The 26,841-nt window shown below is 40.2% G+C and overlaps 1 protein-coding gene across 3 annotated transcripts in view; it reads right to left on the reverse strand.

Moving 5' to 3' along the window:
• Nucleotides 1-23: 23 nt before the first annotated feature.
• The window catches only part of LOC107185903 (RNA-binding protein Musashi homolog Rbp6), an 856,487-nt gene continuing 829,669 nt past the window's right edge, over nucleotides 24-26,841 (reverse strand). For 2 of the 3 annotated variants that reach the window (XM_015573677.1, XM_015573679.1), the window contains 5 exons: nucleotides 10,552-10,656; nucleotides 9,153-9,218; nucleotides 3,279-3,556; nucleotides 1,391-1,455; nucleotides 24-517 (listed from right to left, as the gene is read on the reverse strand). In XM_015573677.1, coding sequence (XP_015429163.1) covers nucleotides 1,414-1,455; nucleotides 3,279-3,556; nucleotides 9,153-9,218; nucleotides 10,552-10,656 — 491 coding nt within the window. In that variant the 3' untranslated portion in view covers nucleotides 24-517; nucleotides 1,391-1,413. The remainder of the gene's footprint in view (nucleotides 518-1,390; nucleotides 1,456-3,278; nucleotides 3,557-9,152; nucleotides 9,219-10,551; nucleotides 10,657-26,841) is intronic. The other variant, XM_015573678.1, reaches the window with a different exon arrangement.

Genomic DNA, 26,841 nt, shown 5'->3' on the forward strand with positions numbered 1-26,841 from the left:
CTGTACGCAGCTCTTACGCCCCTATTCGTGTTTTTCTTTTGCATTTTTCTACCTTTAATCCTCTTGCGTGTCGTTTTCCTCTTATGCTTTCTGGATACAGATCGGATGTACAATTTTCCCCGTTTGTCTTCAATCTTCGTTTTTTTTTCGCCCACCTTTTTCCTCGTTTGTTCTGTGCCTCAATATTTGTTCAGATTAACTCCTCTTCCGTGTGTGTATGCGTATTTGTATGTGTGTGTGTGTGTGTGTGTGTGTTTGTATGTTCTGTTTGGTGTTAATTCTTCGTCAATGACAATCATATTCACAAGTTCGAAGTGTTTTCTCGCCGATGTAAAGATTCCTCTCGTTCATTTCTACTTAAATCGCGATTCTTCCGATTGATAGTGTTGGTGGTGGTGGTGGTGGTACGCATCCTCTTCCGTCCAGAGCTCGTTCATCGTGATAAGTTCTCCCAAGGCATTTACATCGCTCACTATACCGTCAGTCGACCGTGCTGCGCTCTGCCCTCTCGTCCATCCTGATGACAAAGAAAATCGAGTTTCCGTTAGCTGATGAAACAATACGGGGTAAACGACGTGTGCTACACGATTCATCGAAATGAAGCCATGATCTTGGGAATGAGCGCAAGCAGGTCGTGTCATTGGCTGGAGTGCGCTTGGTTGCTAGTTACGAATGAAAGGGGCGAAATCCCCTCGTGATACAATATACGGTCTATTTGTCTTTACAATTTTATGATTGCAACAGAGAAATAGAGAACCACAGCGGTGTTCGGATTATGGTAATCGGAACTGCGGTAACGCATTAATTCGAAGTGTGTGTGTGTAGTTCAGTCAGAATGTTTGATGTGTTGATCGAGATGACTAAGCGAAGGAAATGATGAAAATGATTTCTTCAACCACCAAACCGAATCGTTCTGTACTTGTATCACGAAAGTATTTCTCTTCCAGCACTATATTTAAGGAAACAGTGGTTATTCCATGTAAGTTACAATTATCTGACAAAATAATGGGGCTTTGAATAGGGTGTATAGATTGTTAGATTGCATTTACTATAGAAGGACGAAGGATTCTCATTACTGTACTCGTAAGAATTATGCTCTAAATTTGGGAAATAACAGAAGAAATATTATAATCTTTGGATCAACAGGTAAAGGTAACCTCTGATAAGCAAAGTGGTAAGGTGTTTATATTTGTGAACTATCTACGAATTGTTTTTACAATACACGTGATGATAGGTTAAATTCCATACGGGTTCTACAACGAGCAATTGATTATTCGTCGAACAGAGAAGGTCTCTGGTATTAAGTATCACGGAACATGAAATATTCGACGTAAATGAGAAAAAGATTCGATACAAAGGGAAGGGGAAATCGGAAACATAACTTACGTACCTGTTATTAGGTCTTAACAAGGCTCAATGGTAGCCATTAGTGAACGCCGCTGGTATTAGAGGACCCTAAAACAAGTAGACAAATGCTTCATTAAGGTTCTCCTGTAATTGTACAATGAATAATTCTCTACGGTTATTCAGAAGATTCCAATAACGTTCGTACTACGTGCAATTGCGATACTTGATCCTGAAAGTTTGCATCGTTGAATGTTAAAATCTTCGTCGAATCAATAAAAGGAGATATGTACAAAAAAGGGGAAGAAACATGAAAAGAAAGTTGTAATTTTGGCGAACTGAGAAAGCTCAGCGTTCAGAGCTGTTTTGCGATCTAAGCTGCAGCAACATAAGTGACAAACTCTAATGAAAACAATTTGCGTAATATTCACGGACCCTAGAGCTTATTTTTATCGTATCCTTTCGACTTATTTTTTATCGTATATTCACTCGGTGCTTATTTTTATCCTACTTTTACTTCGACGGGAAAATCGTCACACGCAATTTCAATAATTCGATGATGTTAGTACTGAGTAGCTGTTGGACACTCGGATACTTGGAAAAGTAGTTTGATTAATCGGACTCCCTCGACGGGAGCGGAACGTTTAATTAAAATTATTCGCTCAGGTCTGACGTGGAAATAAGAGCAAATCGTTAAATGAATATCAATTGAGGGAGCCTTTCAGCGAGTGGTGTACAACATCGTTTTCATTCCTCCTTTTTTCCATATTTCGAAATAACAGGATTCTTCTTCAGGATACAGTGTTATCGAGCGCAGGGTATAATAATTGGGTAAAGATATCAAAGCCAATGATACGATTTAATTGCACAAAAAGTATGCGCAGTTCCAATATTACAATTCAATGTAATTAGAGAGCGCGCAGACTTTACCAATATAATATCTTTTTCGTTCTTTCATCTCCTGATGGAGGAAATATTGGTTGAAGGTCGTATTTATCAAATTATTTATCTCATTGCAGAATTGTCTATTTAATATAAAAATTAATGTGACTGTTATTTTTGTCATATTTGTAGAACAATACTCTCCATACTGGAAACAAAATCAGTTGCCTTGTGGAAATCCATTCCCCGCCTATAAATACGAATTTAGAACGAATTTTTTAGAATGAATATATCTATACATTTGGTACCACAATTTTACCTGGAGATATTGTTACCAGATTTATCCTTGCTGTCTACTTTTTGTCTTCTTCTCATTATTCTTCTATCTCGCTGGTTCTGAGTGACTCTGAGGGTGATTTTATCGATGATTTAAATATTATGATAATACATAGTCTGTGTTAGATATACAAGATATCCCAAAATAGCTTCGACTCCCGGAAATGAGTAGTTCCTGGGATGATTTAAAACAACTTTTTCCTTAGCGAAAAAGTTCTCCGAGGCTTTGTTAACAAGACATTAATGAAAACCCCCGACCAATGAGAGCGCGAGTCTGCTGGTGAGCTTCTGCGGTACATCGACTACACGTTTCCGCTGGAACTCAGCCGGCAGACTCGCGCTCTTATTGGTCGGGGTTTTCCGTTAATATCTCGTTAACAAAGCTTAGGAGAACTTTTCCGCTAAGGAAAAAGTTGTTTCAAATCACCCCTTTCAAGGACTTCCACCTATTTTGGGACAGCCTGCATAATTATTAAAATATCCTATGGTGAAAATCAAGGACAACACAAAGAAAATGATAAAACCTGATCTTTTCTCGGATGCTTGAATTTATCAGTTAAGATAATTAGATTAAGAAGGCTAGTGTCCTGAGTCACATTAGGGGAACGGGGACCCATAGCGGCCAACCGATTTTGCTCCAATTTGTATTGCGCTCGATACTACGAGGTCGACGGGCAACCTCTTTGTGTGAAGGGGGATTCGTATAGTGGACTTACGGGACTGTAGTTGAGCGGGGCACGGGACACGGCGATCGCAGGGAACGCGGTCGTAGGGGGCTGCGGACTAGCTGCGGCCTGGACGTAGCTGGCGACTGCTGAGTCAGCGGCTGCGGCTGCTGCTGCGGCTGCGGCGCTTGAGCTATACATGTCGATGGGGCCCGGTGAGTTGGCCGCAGGGAATGACCGACCTTGTGGCCCGCCGTGGCCGCCGGCCGCGTGCGGCGACGCCGGCGGGAATCCGGCCTGCGCTGCGGCCGCCTGGTAGTTGTTCATCACTGCAACGAACGCGCCTTAATTTTTAACACTCCTCGTATATGTACAGGACTGACTCGACCGACCGACTTTAGCCGTGCCGACGTTCACGTATCTGTCTTTCTTTCCCGCGTGTAAATATTCTTGTGTGAACCGAGGGCCCGAAAGATTGGAGGTTGTTTTTTATTCGGATTCTTCGGGGCTGTCGTGACATTGTGTTTTCTGCGGGTGGTCGAACGAAGTATTGTGTGAATCAAGGACGAAATGTTGCGTGAATCAAGGTCGAAATATTGTGTAAATCAAGGTCGAAATATTGTGTGAATCAGTGGTGAAACGTACTGGGTCGTTCTCACGATTCTGAAGTTTGCGTGGAAGACAATCTGATAGGATTCGAGGTTCGAATGGGTAGTCATTGGTGGACTATTATTCCCTTTTAACGTTTCAAAGTGTTTGAAATACATGCCAGAAGAAGTAGTGTATTTACGTGTATTTTATTATGGTAGATATTTTTGTCTGTATAATGGCGTTAATTCGTTATGTTGAGAGAACCTTGGCTATTTTAAATAATCCACCGAGGTAGCCGTGTTTCAAGATACACCCGAAAAAACCTACGATTGTCTTCAGTGTCTTATTTCTTCAATTTTCCTACAGTTTACACACAGGTCGACTTCATAAACAACATGCCAGAAACGTAAACTTGGCGATGGGATTATGTACAATCATTCGCAGCGACAACTGTATCGGGTTCTGTGTTTCGTCGGTTCTACGCATCCTAAAGACATCAATTACCTAACACGCTTCTATATTGTCACATGTAGTTGTACTAATACAGGTTATGAATAAAAATGTGGGACACTTTCACAGGGTGGATTCTACGTACTGAACTAAGACAAAACTCAAGAAAGACGAAAATGTGTTCTAAGCACAACAAAATAATTGTTAAAAATATGGGAAAATACCTGTATCCTCGATACGCAACAAGTAGATACGCACCTTAAAATACGTTTAACGCGATGGTTTATAATACTCGAACAGCCGATTCCCAAATGATACACGGCTTGATCGATGACCTAATTAAATTGAATGAATGATATAAAATAAAATGAATGAAACCAACTGGTGAAACAGTTGAACAATGTGTCTCTCAAGTAGAATATCCCGTCGCGTCAGACGTATTTCACGTGAAACAAAGTTTCGAACTCAATGTCGTCATTCTTGATTTTCGTCTTAGTTTGACATGTAGAATTCCTGGGCAACTGTCCCCCACATTTTAATAAACACCCTGTATATCGAAACAATGTATTAAAACTAGTGTACTCTTTAATACCACAGATCACGCTTTACAATGCCAGCAACAAACTCACGCAATCAACATCACGATAACTGAACATCTGTGCATATGTGTATATCCCTCAGTTAACGTGTAGCATGTAGACAGTATGTAATTGGTTTTCGATCGAGAGGAAATTCTATTTAACGATCATCTGTTTCCTTTTATTCACGAGACATCACACACCAAACGAACGAACGACGAGTTACAACGATAAACATCGTGACACTGTGTACAGAAAAATACAATACAACGAAAGAACGGTACCGGTAAAGCCTCTCCGGTCCGGAGACAAACTATCGGAACGCACACACGTAAACATGAAAGAAGCAAATAAAAAGGGGGGAGAATACTCAATAAGCGGATTACAAGACAGCTTTTGCGCGTAATGGAACAACAGTGAAACCGACAGCACAGATACGGATATTGCACACGTCGCCTAGGACAAGCAACGCAATCGCATAAGACAGTAACGGCGGCTAACACAGAAGGATCGTCGAGCACGTGCTTTTTAGTTCGAGTCCGTTGGCTTAATGCCCCCGCTTTTCGCTCCCGAGAGGAAACGTTTTGCGTCCGACTACGACGTTCTCGTACCCGTATCCCGCGGTATTTACATTACCGCCGTTATAACAAAGGAAACATGTTGCGAAACGAACAGAAAAAGAGCACATTCGAAAGAAGACTGAGCTTGGCCCGTTGCTCGAGTAAATGTCTAATAAAAAGTGTTATTCGAATGAAATTCTATCCGTTATTCCTTATTCGATTAATAAACAATTCATATGTATTTAATAGGTAATTTTCTAAAATAATAATTAATTTATGTATAATTTAGTTAGCACGACCATTATTGGTTTTGTTTCGACCATTATATTCTACTCTAATGCTAACCGTCCGTAAATTATTCAATTAGCTCGGGAACACAGAAAATTTACGGAAAATTGGATAATTAATAAATTGTCCATGTTATATGTATGAGGATTATTAGTTAATTAATTTGTTAATTATGAATACATATGTTCTTGCTAATTAGATTTCTAACACAGGAATACAATTAATTGAATAACCTTTCACTCGAATAATATCATGTATGAAATCATTATTTATCATTTTCTATCAAAACGTACTGTTCGGATCAATTTCACCCATTCTCCGAAGATAACAAAGCGGCAAAAAATCGGCGAGCAGAGAGCAACAATCGTCAAAGAACACAGCCGCGCGGAGTGCAAAGCGAAATATAGGAAACATCGACGACAAACGCAGCAATCCATAAAACTACGCTTATTGGTCAGAAGTACACGGCCAACGAATCCGCTCGGATTCCCTTCAGCTAACTCAAGAATCGCAAAAAAAAAAAACCAAACGACACTCGAACTCGTGTGTCGATTTCGAAAACTGTACACGGATGATCTATCAGGGCAAGTTTCTCGTGCCCATTAGCGACCACGCATTATGACAGCCTAAAATATGTCCGGAGTTACAGGAAGCATCCAGCAGGGCAAAAGAATAAATTACCGATTTGTCATCTGTGCACGGTCGGAAAAAGCTTTTCGTTCACGGACCTCGCGGAACCGCTGGCTGGGCGAAACGACGAAAGAGATTAATGTTACAAGATTCCTAGAAGGTTGTATCCTGCGCGCGCGCGCGTTTCCTCTCAGCAATGGCGAACTACCACGCGCTGTCGCGTATCTAACGTACACGATACGTATACCCCCGTGGATTAACGGCGTGGACACGGAGAAACGCGTATAAAAGGCGGTAGAAAACGAAGAAAACGGCCAGAGAAAACGGAAGATTGCAGCGAGATATCGGGGCAAGCGGGGGTGGCTGGAAGAACGCGAAGAATCCGAAACTCGCTCGAAGAAAAAAAAAAAAGAAGAAAGTCAGGGAGAGGGGGTCGGTGTATGACATGAACCGAAAACGCTCGATGCACAATCTAAAACCCCCATTCAGCTTTTAAACTCTTGACAATGGCGGCCGGTTACAAAGTTTCCTGCCGTTGGCCCCGGGTTCGTCGATGGGAAGGGAATGGGGTAGCTCGAGCGCGATTCAAAAGTTTGATTTATTTGAGAGGAGATTGCGGACGGCAGGGGGGAGGGTCGGGATGGGGCGGATCAGGACCAGAATCCGCGCTCAACGGGGGAAAAAACTGAATAAAAAAAAAACATAAAAGGGTTGCCCGAGAAGTCGGTGTATTTCGCTGCCGGCGCACCGTCGCCGCCTCTACACGCGTGACACTTTCCAGAATTCCATGCCAACCGTTTTCTTCACCATCACCACCACCCCCCTCCCCCCACCTGCCTGGGATTGCTTCCATCCAACGACGCTCCTTAACCCCCGCCTCTCGCGAGTTAGGAAGAGAGTCCTTTTCACGATACGTCGTGAAAGCATGCGGCGGAGAAAAGTCCGACCATTTTTCGAGAAATTAGCGCGGATTCTTGGGAAAGAATTCTAGACAGGGGGATGGCTGCACGATCTCTTTTACTTATTTAGGAGAATTACGTTCGTAAATTTCTTCAGTGAAGTCTAGGCATTACTGGCGAGATTTTGTGGCGTTGGTTCTGCTGAGATATTGTTTGTCTTCTCTCGAAATCTAAGATAAATTGGAATACATGTAACTCGGGAAGCCAGTGCACGGAGGGTCATTACAACTCGGAAACCGAAACCTCAAATACAAATTTCGTCATTCTTGATTTTCGTTTTACTTTTATATGTAAAATCGACCCTGTATCCCACATTTTTATTAACACCATGTATTTTCGTATCAATTAATATTTTCCAAAGAACCTCATTCTATTCTTTCGTAGAGTTGAAAACATGGATTTTCCCAAAAGCTGGTACGTGATGTAAACTCTCTGAACACACAGTGCTGCCAAGAGACCGTGGGCGTCTATCGATCCATCAGGAAACGAATATTGAAACACAATTGCGTCCGCCCTTCGCCATTTCAATTCCTCGCACGACATCGCGGTGACAGTTCGGTAAATCGCGGAAACAATGTCACGATCCACCGACCAAGAAATAACTTCGCGACGTGGTAACCGTATCCGTCAACGGCTAACCTTTTGGGACAAGTTTTCCCGCGGAACAACCGCGGCAACGGTTCGCGCGCATTTACGATTCGATGTACGAAAGAGCGGAATTAGGGTTGCAATTTGCCATTAGGGCGTAATGCAAAGCTTGTTTCGGTTAAAGCACGGTAATCGAATCACGAAAGAGGATTGAATTACACCGAGTTCCACGGTCCCATTGCTGCGCCGTAATACCGGATCTGGCTGGTGTATATCGTAACGTCTCGATGTAGCAATCACGAAGGTCTGCCGTAAGAAGCCGTACCGAGCTATCGTCGTGTACGCCCGTATACATTGCTTTCGTTTCTATCTTGCGTGACTCGATAATGAAAAGCTATCAAGAATCGGAAATCGTGCGTCGTTCCCCACGGGTGGGAGAAGAGGTATGTACATGGTGCGTCACGGAATTGGGAATGAATTGGTGAAAGATAGAGAAAAATTATAGAGGAAAAATTTGAACGGTATGGTAATGTTTATTTTTCTGCGACTTTGACTTCTTCATGAGTGCAACGATACACGTGAGAAATGTAAATGCAGTGGATTTTTAAATGGAATTGCATGTATCTTTTCAGACGTAGCAATTCTTCGGAACATTCTGTGTGAAAAAGTATCAGGGTACGATATTCAAAAAATTAATATTTTGCGAGATATCTCAGATTTTTCGTAAGTCGTACGTTTCATGGAAGATACTCTACGTATTCATTGTAAACACTTGCATACGTGAGATATGTCAGCGATCAATAAAATTCGAGTTGTGAGTTATCTCTTGTAATATTGGTTTCTTAAACATTGTACCGTAATACTTTTTCACGCAAAATGTCCCAAGGAATTGCTGGGAGTGAAGAAATATACAATTCCATTTAAAAATCCAATACATTTGTATTTTTTGACTGCATCGTTGCACTTACGAAGAAAGTGAAGTCCATAGAAAAATAGATATTACCATACCATTCAATTTGTCCTTAAGGTACAGTGTTCTCAGCAAGTTTGAGATATAACCCGTCCCAATTGTGTGACGCATCTTCTATACCTATATCTGCCGTGCATTCTTATGTGTACACATAAAACCTGCGGGATCCAAGAGGATGTGTGTCTGTGTGTGTGTTTGTGTGGGCGAGGCTTATTTCTTATTCGATAAAATGCAAGAGACAAATTAAGAAAAGCGGTAGAGAATCGAAAGCCCAAAAGAAAGTAGACGTTGTTTTTTTATTTTAGACGTACCAGAAAGAGCTTGCGTGAGCAAGGGCGTGTTGTTGTTGGGGGTGAGCTGTCCGTTGGTAAGATCCACTGAAACATAAAACTCTGATCACAACTGCTCCGCGCTTGATTGTGCGCGTGTAGACGTATCGCGTTATAAATTGTACGTTTTTTTTTTCTGTTACACTACTACGTTTCGTCTCCTTTATTCACCGCCACAGGATCGGGTGGGGTCGGTGATTTCGTCGCTAATTGAGAAAAAGGAGCGAATACACAAATTGTGACGTCGGACCACCGATGGGCCGAAAGGACAGAGAAAGAGTCACAAGACGTGATTTCTCCATGTGTGTTGCTTCGTCGCCGCGATCCCTACACAAGAAATGTATTTTCTTCTGCGCAGCGCGACTCTTTTTTACACGTTCTTCGGGATTCACGAATCTTTCGTTCTTCCATTTCGTTCATTTTCTTTTTTTCTTTCTTTTCCATTCGCTCTGTACCCTTTTGTTCCCCCGTATGTTCGCTCTGGGCTCGGGGGACGACAGTACGCTCACGACGTTTGCGTACGTCGCGCCTGGAAAAAGGGAACAATCGGGAAAAGCGTTACCTCGGACGCGCTTCACTTAGAGAATCCAACCGCGTTTCGACCAGGCGTCGCGGAATATTTACACGACGATTCCTCCGAGTCGTCGGTGAATTAGAGATCAAATATATGTATATCCACCGTTCGCGCTAACGTGACGAGTGCTCGTAAAATATTTGTCTTGTTATAATCGAACTCCATGACCATCGACTAGTACAATGGATTACGATTAAGGTCCACGAGTAATGCTTGATCCGCTGATTTCGTCGCTATTAGGCGATTGCGCGGTGGACAATATTCGAATGTTTTCGTAATCCCATGTCAGAGGTCGAAATGTATGAATCCCGATAAATAATTGCGGAACAGGTAAACGAAATATTCGCGTACACGAAATGATTGAATTAATAGTACAGACTCCTCTCGATCATTGTCTGGTTTGTTCTACACGATTATTGTCCAAGCGTTATCCCCACCACTGGGGGGGGGGAGGGGGCGTGGAACCTGTCAACCGTAGACTTTGTTGCCCCTCCACTTCTGTTGTCGAGACTCACACTTCGGGAAAAAACGAATTTACGAGGGTCTGAAACATTTCTCCCTATAAGATTATTGTCCTAGCGTGGACTCGTGTTCAGGACGATAATTGAGTGGAGTCTGTAACTGGTATTCCTAGAAAGGAACACATGAAACGAAAGAGATAAATAAAGAAAAAAGATATAGGGTGGGAGATAGAGAGGGACAGATTTGTGAGGAATATCAGAGAAACAGAAAGACAAATAGATTAAAGGGGGAGTAATGAAGGGCGTGTTGCGGATTTCCAGTCCAGAGTGAATGTCGACTTCATACATTTCTTCCGGATTGCAGTCCGTTGGACGTGTTGCATCGGTGTCTCCGTATACGCGTGGCTTGCATTGTCGCTTCCGGTTCCGTGGTAGTACACTGCCGGCACTCCTAACATTGATAAAGAACAAGAAGAGAACTGAGAATGTTGGAAAACAACCAAAAAAACAAAAAACGGGGAACGATCGGGACGGCGAGAAAATAAAGTGAAAAAAGTATTTAACGAAATTCGCTCGTGAAGCTATACAGGGCGTCTTGTAGTTATAAGTATAAACCTAACTGGCTGTCGATGATGCAGCCGTATAGGTTTTTACTTGTAACTAAAGTGTCGTGCTAACGAGATGTTTACAAGATTATTATTCAATAAATTTCTTGGAAATTAATGGTACGAAACACTGTATTGGATTACCATTCAGTTACAAGAATAATATTAGATAATAATTGTGCGAGCATCTTGAGCGTTACAAATGCGATGAGTTGTTCTTTCGATGATTCAGGAAACAGCAGGCTATACGAATTTCTTGATCGTGGAAATCTAAATTGATAACATTAATGTAACACAGATGACAACAGTGATCTTTTGATTTCGTTATAATCTATATGATCGTCGCACGAAATGAAAGTTAATCGGCCAAAAGTATGAAAACTGGTACAAGTAACCAAAGACATAATATTTAGAGGGTTGTGGTGCTTTCATACTTATGACAGATGCTCCGTGAAACAAGCACCCTTTATTTGCCGCAATAAATAAACACTTAAACATACAAATACGAAATTATGCGTGTTCAAGACATAAAAGCAATGGTCAAAAGTCAGAGGAATAATAACACCAATTGTCAGGAACGAAAATTCTAGATACCCAGAAAGAAAAATTTATAACTAATTTAGCCCGATTTTATGCGGCAACATTAATCTTCAGATATTAATTATTTTTAGTTATGTCGGATAATAGAGAATTTATATTCATAAAGAATAGCTTTTTCGGCAGCTCCGTGGCAAACGAAGATCATGAATCTTTTAAACCGTTTGAAAAAATGCTGCAGCGTGTACGCCGATGAATGCTGACGAACTCGACGTTTCGCAATATTTTTTCCCGTGTCTCGGCTCCCAGTGAAATAAACAGGTATCCGTGGTGTGCATTACCGCGAGCGGAGCAGTTAAAACATTGGAATCAAAGAAAAAAGATATCACACAAGGGATCCCCCCCCCCCCCCCGGGGACATCGTCGCGGAAAGTGCGAACCGTGGAAACAGAGGGGAATGGACAGGACATCGGGTAAAAGCGAGGAATGAAAACCAGGGGACATGCGCCGCCGGTGAATTATAGCAGTTGTTAGAGCAACGAGAACGTGGGATTGTTTTTGATATTTGCTAGAACTCGAGGATCAATGGGGCGAACTCGTTATCGATATTTTACGGGAATAGAAAAAAATGAATGTCCCTGACGTGGAGTCGAAGAATTTAGCTATATAGCATGTGCAAAAGTTACCATTGGAGGTTGAAGTATGGATCAGAACGTGGATTTGAAAATTGATTAAGTTTGGGTCGAAATTGCATCGATCAATTAATACTTGATTTATAGTTGTAATGGACTAAACGGATGTAGAAAACTATATTTGTACACTTTTATCATTTGTAACATGGAATGCAGCGATATTATAGAGAAAAAGTGGTTCTGTGGGATCAGCTACGTTTGCAGGTAATATAATAACTGGATTGTGAATTTTATGCACTTATGGCGTACTGAATCGTCTGAAATTCAATATTATTGCGAAGTTCACTAAACTTTAGTATGGTTTTCATTTTACGTGGAATCTCATAGAATTCTCAGTATAGTAAAGAACTTCTTGTTTGTGTTCAGTTTCTGGAAATAAATGTCTAAAGATCGATGTTCGCAGTCTAATAATAATACAGTAGCTCGAGTGACTCGTGTTCTATCATTAATTTAAAGTTACGGAAGACCAATGTGCTATACACAGCTTCAATTAAATGCATCGTTAGTGAAACAGAGAATTGTACTTTGTCCCATCAAAACGGACTGGGGAATATTGTCTCTACCTTTATGGGTACGGACCTGCGAATTCTTCGACTCCTTTTTCAAAACCATCTCAAAGAAATAAGTTTCAGGAATGTTGGATATACGTAAGAATCGACGAAAATGTTGAAAATTTTTACGAAACATAAAATATTACGCTAAGTTAGTGGCTGTGAATTACAGAATTCGTTCTACATAGTTAACGATCTACATGCACGCTAAACAAAACATTGAATCCGAAAGGAAAGCATGAAGCCAAGGAACTGTGTGGGAATCGAAGGAAAAGTTTGAAATTTGTGAACGAACTAAAAATACTGAATACATGATGATTCTCCATCGATTCAACGTATAAATTAATGAACGATGAAAAATATCGTGATGCTTTGGCAGCTATTAAATCTCCATAATACCTTACCGTGTAATACGATTGCGTCGCTGTGAGGGAAATCACTGATTCAACAGATCGTACCTTGCACGTTCGGCGTGAATGCCCGAGAAAAGAATCACAGCTCGGACAGCGTGGAAACACGGAGTATTTCCAGAGTCGAATCTCGTTGCAGGAATTGTAACCGGTGGGACTGATAACAGGATATCATTGCGAGAGGGGTGAACAGACCATAAATCGCGGATCGACGTGATTTGTATGGGGGTATCACGCCGCTTAATGGTGTGGCTTGTCTCTATCGGATTCGGTCGGGCTTGAGCCGGATGTTTCGAGCCAGTGCAGCTACAGACAGTACAGACTGTTTTTTTTTTGTCTCCCCCGTGTGCCTGGCTACGAATAGAAATAGGGTGGTTGAAAATACGCAACTCGGTTATACGCGGAACGCGTACGCTGTTGGCTCACGGGGTCTTTCAAGGAAACTTCGAGTTGTACGGAACAATAACAGGTCACCGGAGGACTTTTTGCCGAAACTTTTGTCTGTGATAAATGGTAGCCCGTGCTGACCAGTTGCGATATACGAAAATTTGATACTCGATCGGATTGGCTGATAGCGAGCGAAAACTTTTGAGAGCAGGGAATAGGGGATGCAAGTTCGCGACTTATCCCTTGGTGAATCGAAAATTTTATGAGAATTCGGTGCTTCCTATGCAAGGCGTGGTGTGTCTCGAGTTCAAAGATTTTTGTCTTTTATTGAAGTTGGAGGACATTGGGATTCCGAAAATCTCGTATTTTCTTCTGGGATTTGCTCTGTTATTCTGGCGAATAATTGCAACAAGGGTCTGGAATGAAATACTTTTTGCTACTGTCGGGTTCTCGAATTCATTCCCGGAAACGAAGATTTGGAACTTGTAGCCGGTATATCGAGCTTAAAACAAACATTTGGACAATGGCACCTCATTTTCCGGTGGAACTTCGAGGCCAACGACGTAACAGGGACGTGGACATAAAGAACGAAATCGGAGTGCTTGTCAGACGGAGTGACGAATGAACCGGAAAACTTTGCCCGCAGACGTTTATCGGAACAAGGGAACCACGTGTGTTGGAAATGGGTGGCTAGTCTCTGGGTTTCGTGAGTGTGGGCATCGATATACTACACTTTTATATTCTCTCGTATTCCCGTCCGAAAATTCGCGTTCGCGAGAAATAGGGATCTCAGTGATTCTTGTTGGAGGGTTGTTAACATATTCTGATGTATTTTTCATTGCATTTTATGTAAAAAGAAGTTGCAAAAAACTTGACTGCTAAGCAACTATCTATAAAAATAGGGACGACACTATATTCTTCCATTTATTGAAACAGATATAAATATAATGAATTAGGATTTATCTTTACGCTATTAATCTTTGCGAAAAACTGAAGTAAGTTTTGTATTTTACCTTTGATGCGATGAAATTAGGGTAGATGTCCCAATTACTGCTACCTGAAGATTGTAGCGTATTTTCATTTAATCATTTTACGTGTTGTTTAACCTTAAAATCGTCTCGGTTTAGAACATATTGGTGTTTAACATGTTTTTCATTAAAAAAACAGTTTTATACACCAAATCTGAAGAATTAATTTATAATTAATTAAAATCTGCAAGCAATCCCATTGTTCCTACAACTGTCACCTCAAGAATTAAAGTTATTTTTATATATTTTTTTATTCTTTTGTTTTCCCGTAAATCATAGTCCCAATATAATAATAAATTTTGTTTGTATACAAGTCGTTATACGTTACGCTCTTACTAAGTGAAATAAATAAAATGGTAATATTAGGGACACTGACAGGAATTGGGACATTTATCCTATTGGGAGAAACAAGTTCCATGATCAGTTTAAATTCTACCATTGGTTAAAGAAACGTGAATTTTTGATTTAAACCATATTAAAATCAAATTTCACAAATACCCTTATTTGAACAATACTTCTACCTTGTTACTCTATCGAAACTCGTAATCTCAAACAAGTTAATTCGATTCACTATGTCGACCTAAAAATACATTGTTTGAACTCAATCAGATCCATGCGCGGCAATGAGTTTACACACACGACCAGTTCTAGCCATCCATTTGATCAAGGAAAGTGCGAGCTATCTTTCTCCAACAAGAGTCACCGGCGATCAGTGTAATACGAACCCGACGTGGAGATTCTTAAAGGCGGGGTTCGATCGTTTTCATCGAAACGACGACGGGCGGAGGCATAAAGATCTAGGCCAAGAGTTCATCTATTTCGAGTGTATCTCCAGCTGACGTGGATACGATCGAGAATCCGGATAAAGGGGTTTGCCTCGGCGAAAATCCACTCGCGTGGTATGAAATATCGGCGTGGAAGAAGACTGTGACACCGTGACAGGCGAATGATTTCGACCCGGGTAGCAACCATTTTCCTAGCCAATGTCGCGTCGTATCTTGTAACAGGCACAATTAATTTTTCAAAAAAAAATTGGGAATGATCGAAAGAAATAAAAAATCATTTGTGACGCTGCGTACGATGTTGTCATGAAATTTACGTGATTCTCTGGAGAAATTAAGCGAAAACAAAGCCGACAGAGTGTTTCAAGTTGGTAAATGAATAGAGCCTTGCTAGTAAAAATATTAATAACAAGTGTCAGATGATCATGGAAAGATTAATCTTATTGGGTTGAATCTTCGTTGATTATTGAATATGTATGGCTGAAAAGAAAGAATATTGCATTTGGGGTAAATGAAACTGTTCGTCGATCCATAGAATGTCTCTTGGTTCTACATGCACAGGCAGTAAAATACAGGTGCGCTATTACACGCATCGAACTGTTTTGTTCGAAGGGGGATGCGGGTATCGGAGAGAATACACTTCGAAATATCGGTAGAGTACGTTCTCCTGAAATATTAGTTTTATGGAATACAGGACCGACGCGGGGCGCGATGGTACCGCATGCAAGAGGAGGGAAAAATAGATAATACGGTTGAACGAAGCAATAAGGGGGAAATGTAATTCGCGCGACGCGAATATTATTTCGAGACGATTAATCCACGTACCGAACGTAATGCGCGACTGCCGTCCCCGCGATTGCAATTAAGCGTTTCAACGTGGACCACTGTTCAGCGACGACGAGAAAGCACCTTTTCCTTCCCCCGAGAATATTTCAAGCGTACAGCTTTGACAGAAGCAACACACTGGACGAATCACGTGTACGGTCAATAACGATGTTGTTGGTTATAGTTGATTAGTTAGCGGGGCTTATTAGTCGGTTGGTGTCCTCGTGCAGCGACGAGAACGTGAAGCGTCAACAAAAGGAAAGATTTTTACCATGGTTAATTTGCACATCCTAAAAACTACAGACACGTAATTCAATAATAACATCGATAATAATAATAATAACAATAATAATAAGTATCGTAAAATCTCGAATGTATGAATATAAGGCATAAAGGTATGGTGAAAAATATATATAGTATATATATCGATCTCCAACGTTGAAAAATTCTAAACTACGTACGCGCCAAAAGTGTCTCATTTGGCTATTTACTAATTAGCGTTCTAACCACTAGTGTCAAGTAAAACTCCAACGATGTTTAAAACAGTAACAACGGTCGAAGTAACAGGTATTAAATGTACTAGTACATGTCAAAAAAATTACTATTCGTAGATACAACGGGTGGTCAGTACAATGAAAGGGATAATTACATAATATATGTATATGTACGTGAATACGTATTAAAAAGATACGGACAGTTAACTCTGCGGGTATACACACGACACACAAAAATAAAGGTATCACTCTCATACTATCTACGCACTAATCTACTGTTCTATGAAAATTGTACTATGAACTATTTGGACCGGCGACATCGAGGCTGTGGCATCACGGCTGGTCACAGCCCCCAGGTGCGCCATTTTTCGTACTACTGTGTCTATAACCATTTAATCAAACTGAGACGACATTTAAAAAATTGTCCACCAATAGACAAAAGGTTACTGTTTACGGGTCGGTCGACGTGTTCTATTTTATCGTCGAAATTCTGACTAGTAGCCTATACACTGCTAAGGTTGCCAACTGCTCCACTTTCCATCGCGCTGATACCGTCTCCGTTGGAATACGGGTCATTGGAAGACATTCTAAATTCGGTAAAATTCATATCGATACCGAACGTGTTCGTATTCGCGTTGCGGAGGATTGGCAATCTCAGCTGGTGAACTATGTTAATTACTGTAAACGTTAAATTACAAAAGTCAAGTTGACAAACGAATCTGTATTAACTACTAACTGCTTACTAACCAGAGACTATTTATTACCCGTTCAGCTCGATTTTACTAAGTATGACTACGTTCTTGCACCACAACGGGGGAGGATATGTAAAACGGCCATACGTAAGAGCGATCGTTAATTCTCGACACGGATGATCAGGTGTCGTTCTGCGTCCTATCAGAAATCGACCAAGGTGTCCCGGGACCAATCGTGAACGATCCACCCCGTCGTGGTCGCACTAGGTCTGATTACTATCAATAAATATGTATAATAATAAAAAACCACTGTATATACGACGACGTTTCTAAGAGACAGTAGGTTTTAGGTAGATGGTAGATTACTCGCCCCTAGGTGACTGCTTCTTCAAGGTAGTCTTCGTCATCGGTCTCGGCAACAATCCTGTCCCAGACGTCTCACCTCCTCTTTTATTATCTTTATATTTTTTTTTGCGATTACTCGAGACTCAAGTTAATTCGTGTATAAATTACTCGCGGTACAAAAGTGACCCATAGCCGGTGCGTACGCGTAGAACCGTAGGAATCCACGCGAAAAAGTCACGGAACTGCGAGTTACGATTTGATCGTGAGGGGGTGGAGGGGAGATGTATATATATATATATAGGTAGGATCGAAACGCGATAACGAATGATTTTCTGACGGCGAAAAGAATACAAAATGTACGCGTGTGTGTCGAGGTAACGCGTGAACGAGAAACACGATAGGCGACGGAATAATTTGTAAAATGAAACGGGAAATCGTCGATCTTCATCGACAGCCTGGCACTCTTGTCGGGTGGCTATGGGTCGGACGCGGCCAAGGGAAAACATTATATATCGCAACGTGGAAAAACGGAACCTCAGTTTTCACTAGAACTACGAAACATCGAACCTGAATGCATGCAGCTCTCTCCGATGGAAATCGGCTGGACGATGTTCGTGCGCCCGCGCGTGCAAACGCACGAGAGCGAGGACCAGGCCATGACATGGGACAGGCCATACCTTCTAATTCACCGATGGAAATCCTTTCCGTGTTTTTTTTTCATTTTCTTTTTTTTTTTTTGTTTTTGGGCGGTCAGACCCACCCCGGAAAGGATTCGGAGCTTTTTTTCTCTTCCCATGCTACACACGTATTTTACACACAAAATCGGTCGTGTTACGTTACGTTCGGCAAAAAACAGGTCTAAAAGACGTTAATGCTAAAGTTCTAGTGAAAACTAAATGTAGCGGTTTAGAGGCTGTTTTACTGTTACGAATAATGAAAAACTGGAGATCGTGGAAGTATCTATATACTATGAGCTAGGCAGTCATCCAACACCAGTACGAGATACGGGATTCAAATGTATATATATATATGTGTATGTATATGTATATTTATACATATTAGTTAAAAGATATCTCGTTACCATTACGTTTCAGCTATTCTAGATACTATGGAGAATAATACGACACGTAGAGAGTAGAATATATGTAGGAAGAGTACAATTTTAGTGGAGACTCTTTACGCTACGTTTTTTTCTTTTTACGTTATTTATCAAACAGTTATTCTCTCGGACACAATCGACACAACGAAGTATCAACACGAGATCCTGCTGACAATCTAATCTCTATGAATATATTTCAAGACAATTTCAAGCGTCCGTCGCACCTGAGCCCACTTTTAACAGGGATAAAGTACGACAACGTTTGAAGATCAGATATATAACGTACAAGTGAGTTGAAACTAGGCGATTAGAACACGAAAGTCGAAGACAGTTCATCTTTCTATGTTTGGAATTAATTTCAAAGATTTCATAAATTTTAGGCACGAGTGGATAATATTGAAGAAATTTAGGGAAATTATAAATGAATACGTTAATTAAAAATTCCATGTACAGTACCGCTCAAAATTATTCAAACTCCTGGATTGATTTAAGAAAACACAGAAAACTTTCTATCCATTATACTGGGTCATAAAATATATAACTGAGTCCTAACATTGCCATAAACTCCTAAAGTCGTATCGTTCGAATAATTCCGAGCGGTACTGTATGTACCGATAATAAACTATTGAAATATTTTTCTAAAAACACTAAAACATATAATAACAATGTTCAAATCACTATTCAGATAAAATTTTGTTCAATCTACTATATTGCGGTAAGATAAAGATATACGATAGTGATGTATTCGTAATAGACGTTTCCCAAAAACAACGTATAATAAGAACTTATGAATAATTATTGAAACTTTTGTCGTACAGTAATTTCAATAATAGTATATAAGAATGCGCCTGATCAGAGATGGGCAGAGTTTTATTCGAATAATACATATAGTTAAAAGCAGCAGTATCTGAGAGTGTTATTCTGACATTTAAACAGTTAACCAGTTTAAGTAGAGACTCCTCTCGATTATCGTCTGACTTGTTCTACACGATTATTGTCCAGGCGTTATTCCCACCACGGTTAGGAGGGGCGGGGGGCGTGGAACCTGTCAAGCGCATATTTTGTTGCCGAGGCTCGGGCTTCGGACAAAAAAACGAATTTACGATTAAAATTATTGTCTTAGCGCGGATCGGAGTTTGAGACAATAATCGAGAGGAGTCTGTAATCGTTTGCTAAGTGTTCATTTAAAATTTATTTTAATTTTTTCATAATTCATTTAAGAAGAAGTAATATTTCATTACAAAAATCGGAACTTTCACGTTTAATCAATAAAAAAAATGGCGAAGTAGTATTTTTTAGCTTTTATTTGTTATTCGAAACTTTTCATCTAGAATTCTAGATAATGAATTTTCCCATCTCTGCGTCTGATCCCAGTCAGTCCCGGCCAGAAAGTTTTAGGAATCTCTCGTATCAATCTGAGTAAGCAGAAGTCGCTTCGAGAAACAGAAATGCATTACAAACAAGGGAACGGGGAACCGGACGAACGGGGTTGAACGGGGGGAACTGGAAAAGATTGTAAAGAGTCGACGAAAAGTAATTCAAAGTTTCGATGCGCAGATGAAATCGTTCAAGATGGCTCGTCCCTGAAACGTTTCCTCGATACTCTTCGCCCCCTCGACGAACCTTCTACGCTCGTTCGAAACACTAATTGCGCTTCTGATCAATAAACTTCGCGACATTTCACCGCGATCGAGAATTAAACGTCAACGACAGATTAGGTGGAGATACTTTATTCACGATCTAACCGATAAATCTGATTCATCGATCGATTTTATCCTTTCCATTTCTGTGTATTTAGTTTCTATTTTATCCCTCCCCTTCTCGTGATTCATTCGACCAACTTGTATCGCGGAAATCGTTGAAATTCTCAGTGATTAACTGCATCGATGTTTCCATTTCCCATCCTCCTGCCGTAACAGATTCAAAATTCTATTATATCTTTTACCTTTAATCGCCGACACGATCGCGATGGAAGCGACGCGTGTTATTGTTTGAACGAATCCGGGTAACCGGTGAAAAACAACCAGACGGCGAACTTTTCAGCGTATTAAATTTCGCCCTGACCGCGTGTAAAATATGTGTTTTTCCTTCGGGCGAGAGTGTGGAAAACACGGGAATATCGGGACGCAATCACAGTGGTTCTAAGTCGCGAAAAACTGGCTAGGATACAAAGATGATCTTCGATTTTTACAAAATTTTGTCATACTGAGTTCTTCGAAGTCGCTGATTATAAATTTGCAATGAAAATTTAAAAATACAAAATATACGTATATACTGCGATCTTTCTTAGCCTCGCCTGATCACAATTGTAGAGCACCTCCGAATTGAAGAAATTAATTCGAAAGAGGAAAGACCACAAAATATGGACATATTTTTTCCAATTTTTTGATAATTGATCCGGGAGTCAAACTTGCAAAATAAAAATAAATTTTTATATTTTTGTATTGAAAATATAACATGACGAATGAAACCAAAAATTAGTTATTAAAATTTATCACGATTTACTTTTTAATACAGTCTCTTACAGATATCGATTCTACTTACTTCCAGGAGTAGGGTTTTCTTTTCAGATTTGAAATTAATGCACTTTTACCAAAGTTACACTGTTTTGAAATGTGTGACACGTTTTCGCTTCTATTTAGCGTAAACTATGGTTCGAACTGCGGTTACTTTTGTACTGATTGTGACTTAATAGGTATGTTATCAATATTCCCCTGGAAGAATTCGCACAACGATACGTGTTCGGTCTCGTGAAAACTGGGAAATCGACCGTTTCATCGGTGTCATCTAGGCGTATTAAAAAAAAAGAAGTGGAACAATCCGACTTCCTTTTTACCGTCTTCCCCATCGGATTTTTCTTCCTTTTCCGCTGATGAAATGTCCCGGTATTCGTGTTTTTTACCTTTGATTCGCGGAAGATCTTACAGAGTCATTCCCTCGGCTTGCTGTAATTAATTTCTGTCGCGTTCGCATTTCGCGATGGATAGGTTTTATGAGATCTCTTGGATAATGAACGACGAATACAACTGACGGGTAGTGATTTAAAGAAATTACTGATCTCTCGATTGCGAAACGTTCGAATAATATTGTGGCTATGTATACAAATTTTAATGCTTCGTAAATTTCAATAGACTAGCTTTGATATCCTAACCGATAAAGGTTCTTTTATTTCTATACCTCAATCTAAAAAGTACTCTTTCATTTGCACTTTAATGGAAATCGAAACGGTGTATTGCATTTTCACCGCGCGATGAGAGAGAGAGAGAGGAGGCTCGTTTCCGTTCGAAAATATTGGTTAAAACTGGCACGGATGATTTGAACACTTTTCACGATACTCAATTACGTGTATAATAATAGCCTCTTCGGGGATGGTAATTGAGATCATCGACGATATCGGTCGAATTTGATATTAGGCGAAAAATTCGATTAGAACAGACTAATATTGTACGAATGGAAATTTATTTATCGGGTAAAATTGTATTATTATTCGTCGCTGTTATCCGTCGTTCTATAACTGAAATAATGTTTTTTCCGTGTTACAATTAATCCTATACGCGAGTAACGAGAAGTGCGAATAAAACACGAACAACGAATGACTAGAATAACGAATAAAATTGGGTTCGAATATTAACGCAGGGGTGGAGCGGGGGTGAGTACAAATTTATTCGAGTAACGCGCAATTTTGCAGCGAATGCATACGTTGCCCTACTCTCCCACCTCTTGTTTCATAAATATTCGGCTGGATCTCGTCACGCGAACGAATATCATTGTGACGACGCATATCTTCAGCCTCGTTGACGAAATGGTTACAGGCGCAACAACGAACAAACGGATGCACAACTAATATACGGCGTTCTGTCTCCTAAGCATTCCATAAACTTTTAATATGTATAATATATATATATAACATAATATTAATATGTACCAAAAACCTACCAGTTCAGTATATATGTATATAAATACTATCAGAAAACAATGCTCGAACTATGGGTACCTAAAACAACTAATTGGCAACAAGGACTTGTATCCAATTCATTAAGAACAAGTAATGTGGAACGTGTAATAAAGTGTAGTGAAGTGAAAGGGTTCGATAGTACGTGAAATGATGTGCGTGTGAATGACGAGATACCAATTGTATATGTATAAAGTATACAGTTTCGAGATGAAAATAATTTCGATTGGTTTCTAAGCCATGAATACAATTTAGCATACAAGTACTCATGCGAATGTGACGATCGGGTAATGTTTGAATTTGATTAATTCACGTTTAAAGTCACGATTTCGTTAAAGTCTGCAACGTTTTCCGGTGAAGTTAAAAAAAACAGACATTAGATAATACATACGGAATAATTAGAATATTTTATTCATTAGACTTTTCACAGAACAGCTAGAACGAGTTTTAAAAGCTCGAAACCCGCCATTGATCACGGAATAAAAGTTCTCTTGTCAAACGCTCGTATTCCCAACGACGTAATTTTCATACAAATAAAAAATAACGCGGTTATAACATCGACCGGACTTTAATTATCCACATATTTCAACGATCAACCGGCCTCCCATTGTACTTCAATAATTACCTAATTATCGTATTGATCGAACGGTAATGCCGTACTCGAGCGACTCGACTCGACGAGCAATTCTATTTTCCGATTCCGTTATGAAAACTTTAATTACCAGGATACGTTGCACGTCAGAGCATTTCAATACGATAAAAACTGCCGCTTCGACGAATCCCGGGATTGATATGATAATGCACGAATTATAAAAAGAAGGAAACAACATTTACGATACGTGGGTATACGTGTGTGTATGTCTCTGAGTGGTTGTGCGTGTGTACGTGTTGGTATACGTGGAATTTAGGTACGTACTACGAGTACTACGGATTACGGTTACCGTCAACACGAGCGAGAACACGAGAACTTGGTGGAACAATCTGGCACTTTGGGGTTGAAGCTTACCGGTGCAACCCCCGCTGGGGCTCACGGACACTCGGCCCACCCTTGGCCCCAGTGCGCGGTACACGACCGCTCCTACCCAACAACAGACATCACCGATCTTATATTATGCACACTTTTCCCCTGAACATCGCGATTATAGAAGTTCAACATGTATTAGGGTATGTACAATAATGCTACACATCAGAGTCCTTTAATAGACAAGTGGGTATAAATTCAAGCCTTCGAATAATTTCTTTCATATGATACAAATAATCCATTTAGTAATAAATTCAATTCGAAATTGTTCACAGTATTACCTCCCTATAATCGCGCCTCGTTACGTCCTTTATAATCATGTCGCCATTACGTAATAGCGAGATGTAGTGGACGGGTCTAGCATCAGTAGTGGAGCGAGAGAGATAGAGATAAAGCTGACAATAGATTGCTAGTCTTGAACAGTGCTATTGTAGGAAGGGAATACGTAACTTCCTTTGTTATATATGAACAATGTATCTTAGTTTTTCTTATCCGGATCATTGCGTACCTATTCTATACGAAACAATGATAAATTACCTCACTTGTCCACTATATCGGATTTCATATTTATATCCATTAACGTTATCATTTACCCGAACAATCGTGGATAATAGGTAATTAATTTCGATTGAATTTCGTTGGAATCCTGTTGAAAATCAGAATAGAATGGTCTAACCGGCCGCGGCGATCACAGGAACGTGAATCGTGAAATTCTAAGTTCGAAGGGATGCAACACGATGTTTGACGTTCCATCGACGTCGCGGCGCGGCTTATTCCAGCATCGGAAAGTTTCGAGTGCATCCTGGAAAATTCGAGTCAAAGTTGCTTGCTGCCTTCAACTTTCCTCGTTGCGTAACCGTAACAATGGAAACTACACTCGTCCACGAGTACGCAATAACGTGATTAATGTGCTGGTTTTTTCTTTCTCCCTTGATAAATCCAGAATGTAATTACGTTCCATCTGAAAAGCGTGGGTAGGCACCGCGACCGTGTAACAGATGAATATACAAAATGGAAAAGTTTTAAGTTTGATATTTCACGAAAGAAGCGTGTTTATCGATCGCGTTAGATGATACCTAGCTCATAGTATGTCTCGAATTGAAAAGTATAATCCTATACTGAAAGACAACTGTACATTTTCTTTCCTTTGGCTTTAATATTCTCGATTTTTATTGGCACAAGAATTTCAGTGATTTTTTCGGGGGATGATGGCTATGCCAGTTTCTTTCAGTATGGGACACCATGGATGTTTGTTTCCTCTACCAATCCCTTTCATCCGTTTGCGTGGTAGTTTTTATTTATTACAGACATTCATTATTTATAATCCTTAATTATTATAATAATAGAGCATCAGCGAATCATTACATTGTGTCGTTAATATGTACGCATGTGTAAATAAACTTGTTTCTCTCGTATTGCTCCAGAGTGATCTCTGACAAGACAGATTTGATGTTACACGTTTGCATCTGTATTCTTCGTGTTCGTTTACCGAGTACCCATGAAACATTTACAAAAACTCTCGTGACTGCGGATGTCCTCTTATTAAATTTGTTTCTCGTCTTATCGTTGGTGTTTGTTAATAAATTGCCCGAACCCTGGTCAGATGGTGTCACGGAAGATACACCGGTTTCACCATACAAACGTCGTTTCCAAGCCGCATCGTCGTTAGAGCACAAGGATTTTCAAGGAAAAACAGAAGCGTCTTTCCCATTTTGAAATTTACATCCGGAAAGATATTTTATATGTATACGATATAATATATATATATATATATACTCTCGTCGGCCAAATGGAGTCGAATATCATCGGGAAGCATGAGTAAGAAAACTTGAAGTGACTTCCTGAGAAAACTTCTTCTCGCGACAGAATGATTAGAAATGGTCTTAAGAAATAAAAGAAAGAAAATAAAGAAAAACAAAAACGTTTGAGCAATAAGAAAGCAGTGCTTATAGTAAATAACGTTCATCCAAAGTCACTTATAACGAGCTTTAAAATATATCAAAAAGTAACGGCGATAAATATACTTTATACGAACGACGATCAAAATTTCTCGAGTAAATAAATATCGAATCTCTCTTCGTCTCTGGACTGAAAAGATCTTCATAGGTATGTATAACGTCGTCGTCGTCGAGATCATCACAAAGCGGACTTGTCATTGAACAGAAAGATCAAAATCAAACGGGCAACCGATCCGCGAAACGCGATATATCCATCATTCGTCAGGTTATTCGAATAAATATTTCAACATCATGGACGGTATAATGTTTCGAACGTTTCCCCAATTTTCCGAGCCGGTGACGAGAACGACGCGTTCACGTGTCTTCAAGTATTCTTACAGATGCCCATAGGGCCGCCTCTTCAATGCATCTGGCCTGTATTACTTGTCGACGCAAATAATTCGGTGAGCGCAAAAAGACGACCGTTCGATCGATCGATCGAACGGATCCCGGATCGGGCAACGTATTATAGAAACCCACGCGCGATCACAGCGATATAACAACAATCTTACGAATAGCAACAATCGGACCATAGCTCGATAACGTTAACCGCGTCGTTTCGGACTCTGAGCACCGCGACAACCGAGGACCGATTACACTTGTTTTTCTTTTATTTATTTTGTAGACAAACGATATAATTATCAAAAAAGAATCGACCGACGGGAACGAAGAACGTAGCAACCGGAAGGATCGAAAATATTCTCGGTGATCGAACAATTTTCTGTGGTTTCTTCTTCGTCGGACTGGGAGGACGATGGTGTTAACGCGAGCGAACTATAGCCACGCATAAAAGTATCAATAATATTGTTTAAGCATCGTGTCGTTAACATATGTATAAGCTCAGGACAGATGTGTCTTCTCTTTGGCATCAGCTTATTACACCAGCGACTCAACATCTCTCTCTCTCTCTCTCTCTCTCTCTCTCTCTCTCTCTCTCTCTCTCTCTCTCTCTCTCTTATGCTCACTCTCTCTCAATCTCTCGTTCTCACACAATTATCCTATTTGCTTTCCAGTGCATTCGTTCGATCTGTTCGCTGGTTCCATCGAGAAATTAGAATTCATGGAAAATGAGCGTTAAACCTGACCTTTTCTTTTCTTTTTTTTTTCTTGTTTTTTCTCTTCGTGAATCTTCGCTTCCTCTAAAATGTAATCGGTACATACGACGTGGGACTATTCTGTCCCAATCGATCTTTTCTCGTACGCGGAACCTGATTACATG

The sequence above is a fragment of the Dufourea novaeangliae genome, unplaced genomic scaffold, assembly GCF_001272555.1.
Source record: "Dufourea novaeangliae isolate 0120121106 unplaced genomic scaffold, ASM127255v1 scaffold56, whole genome shotgun sequence".
NCBI lineage: Eukaryota > Metazoa > Arthropoda > Insecta > Hymenoptera > Halictidae > Dufourea > Dufourea novaeangliae.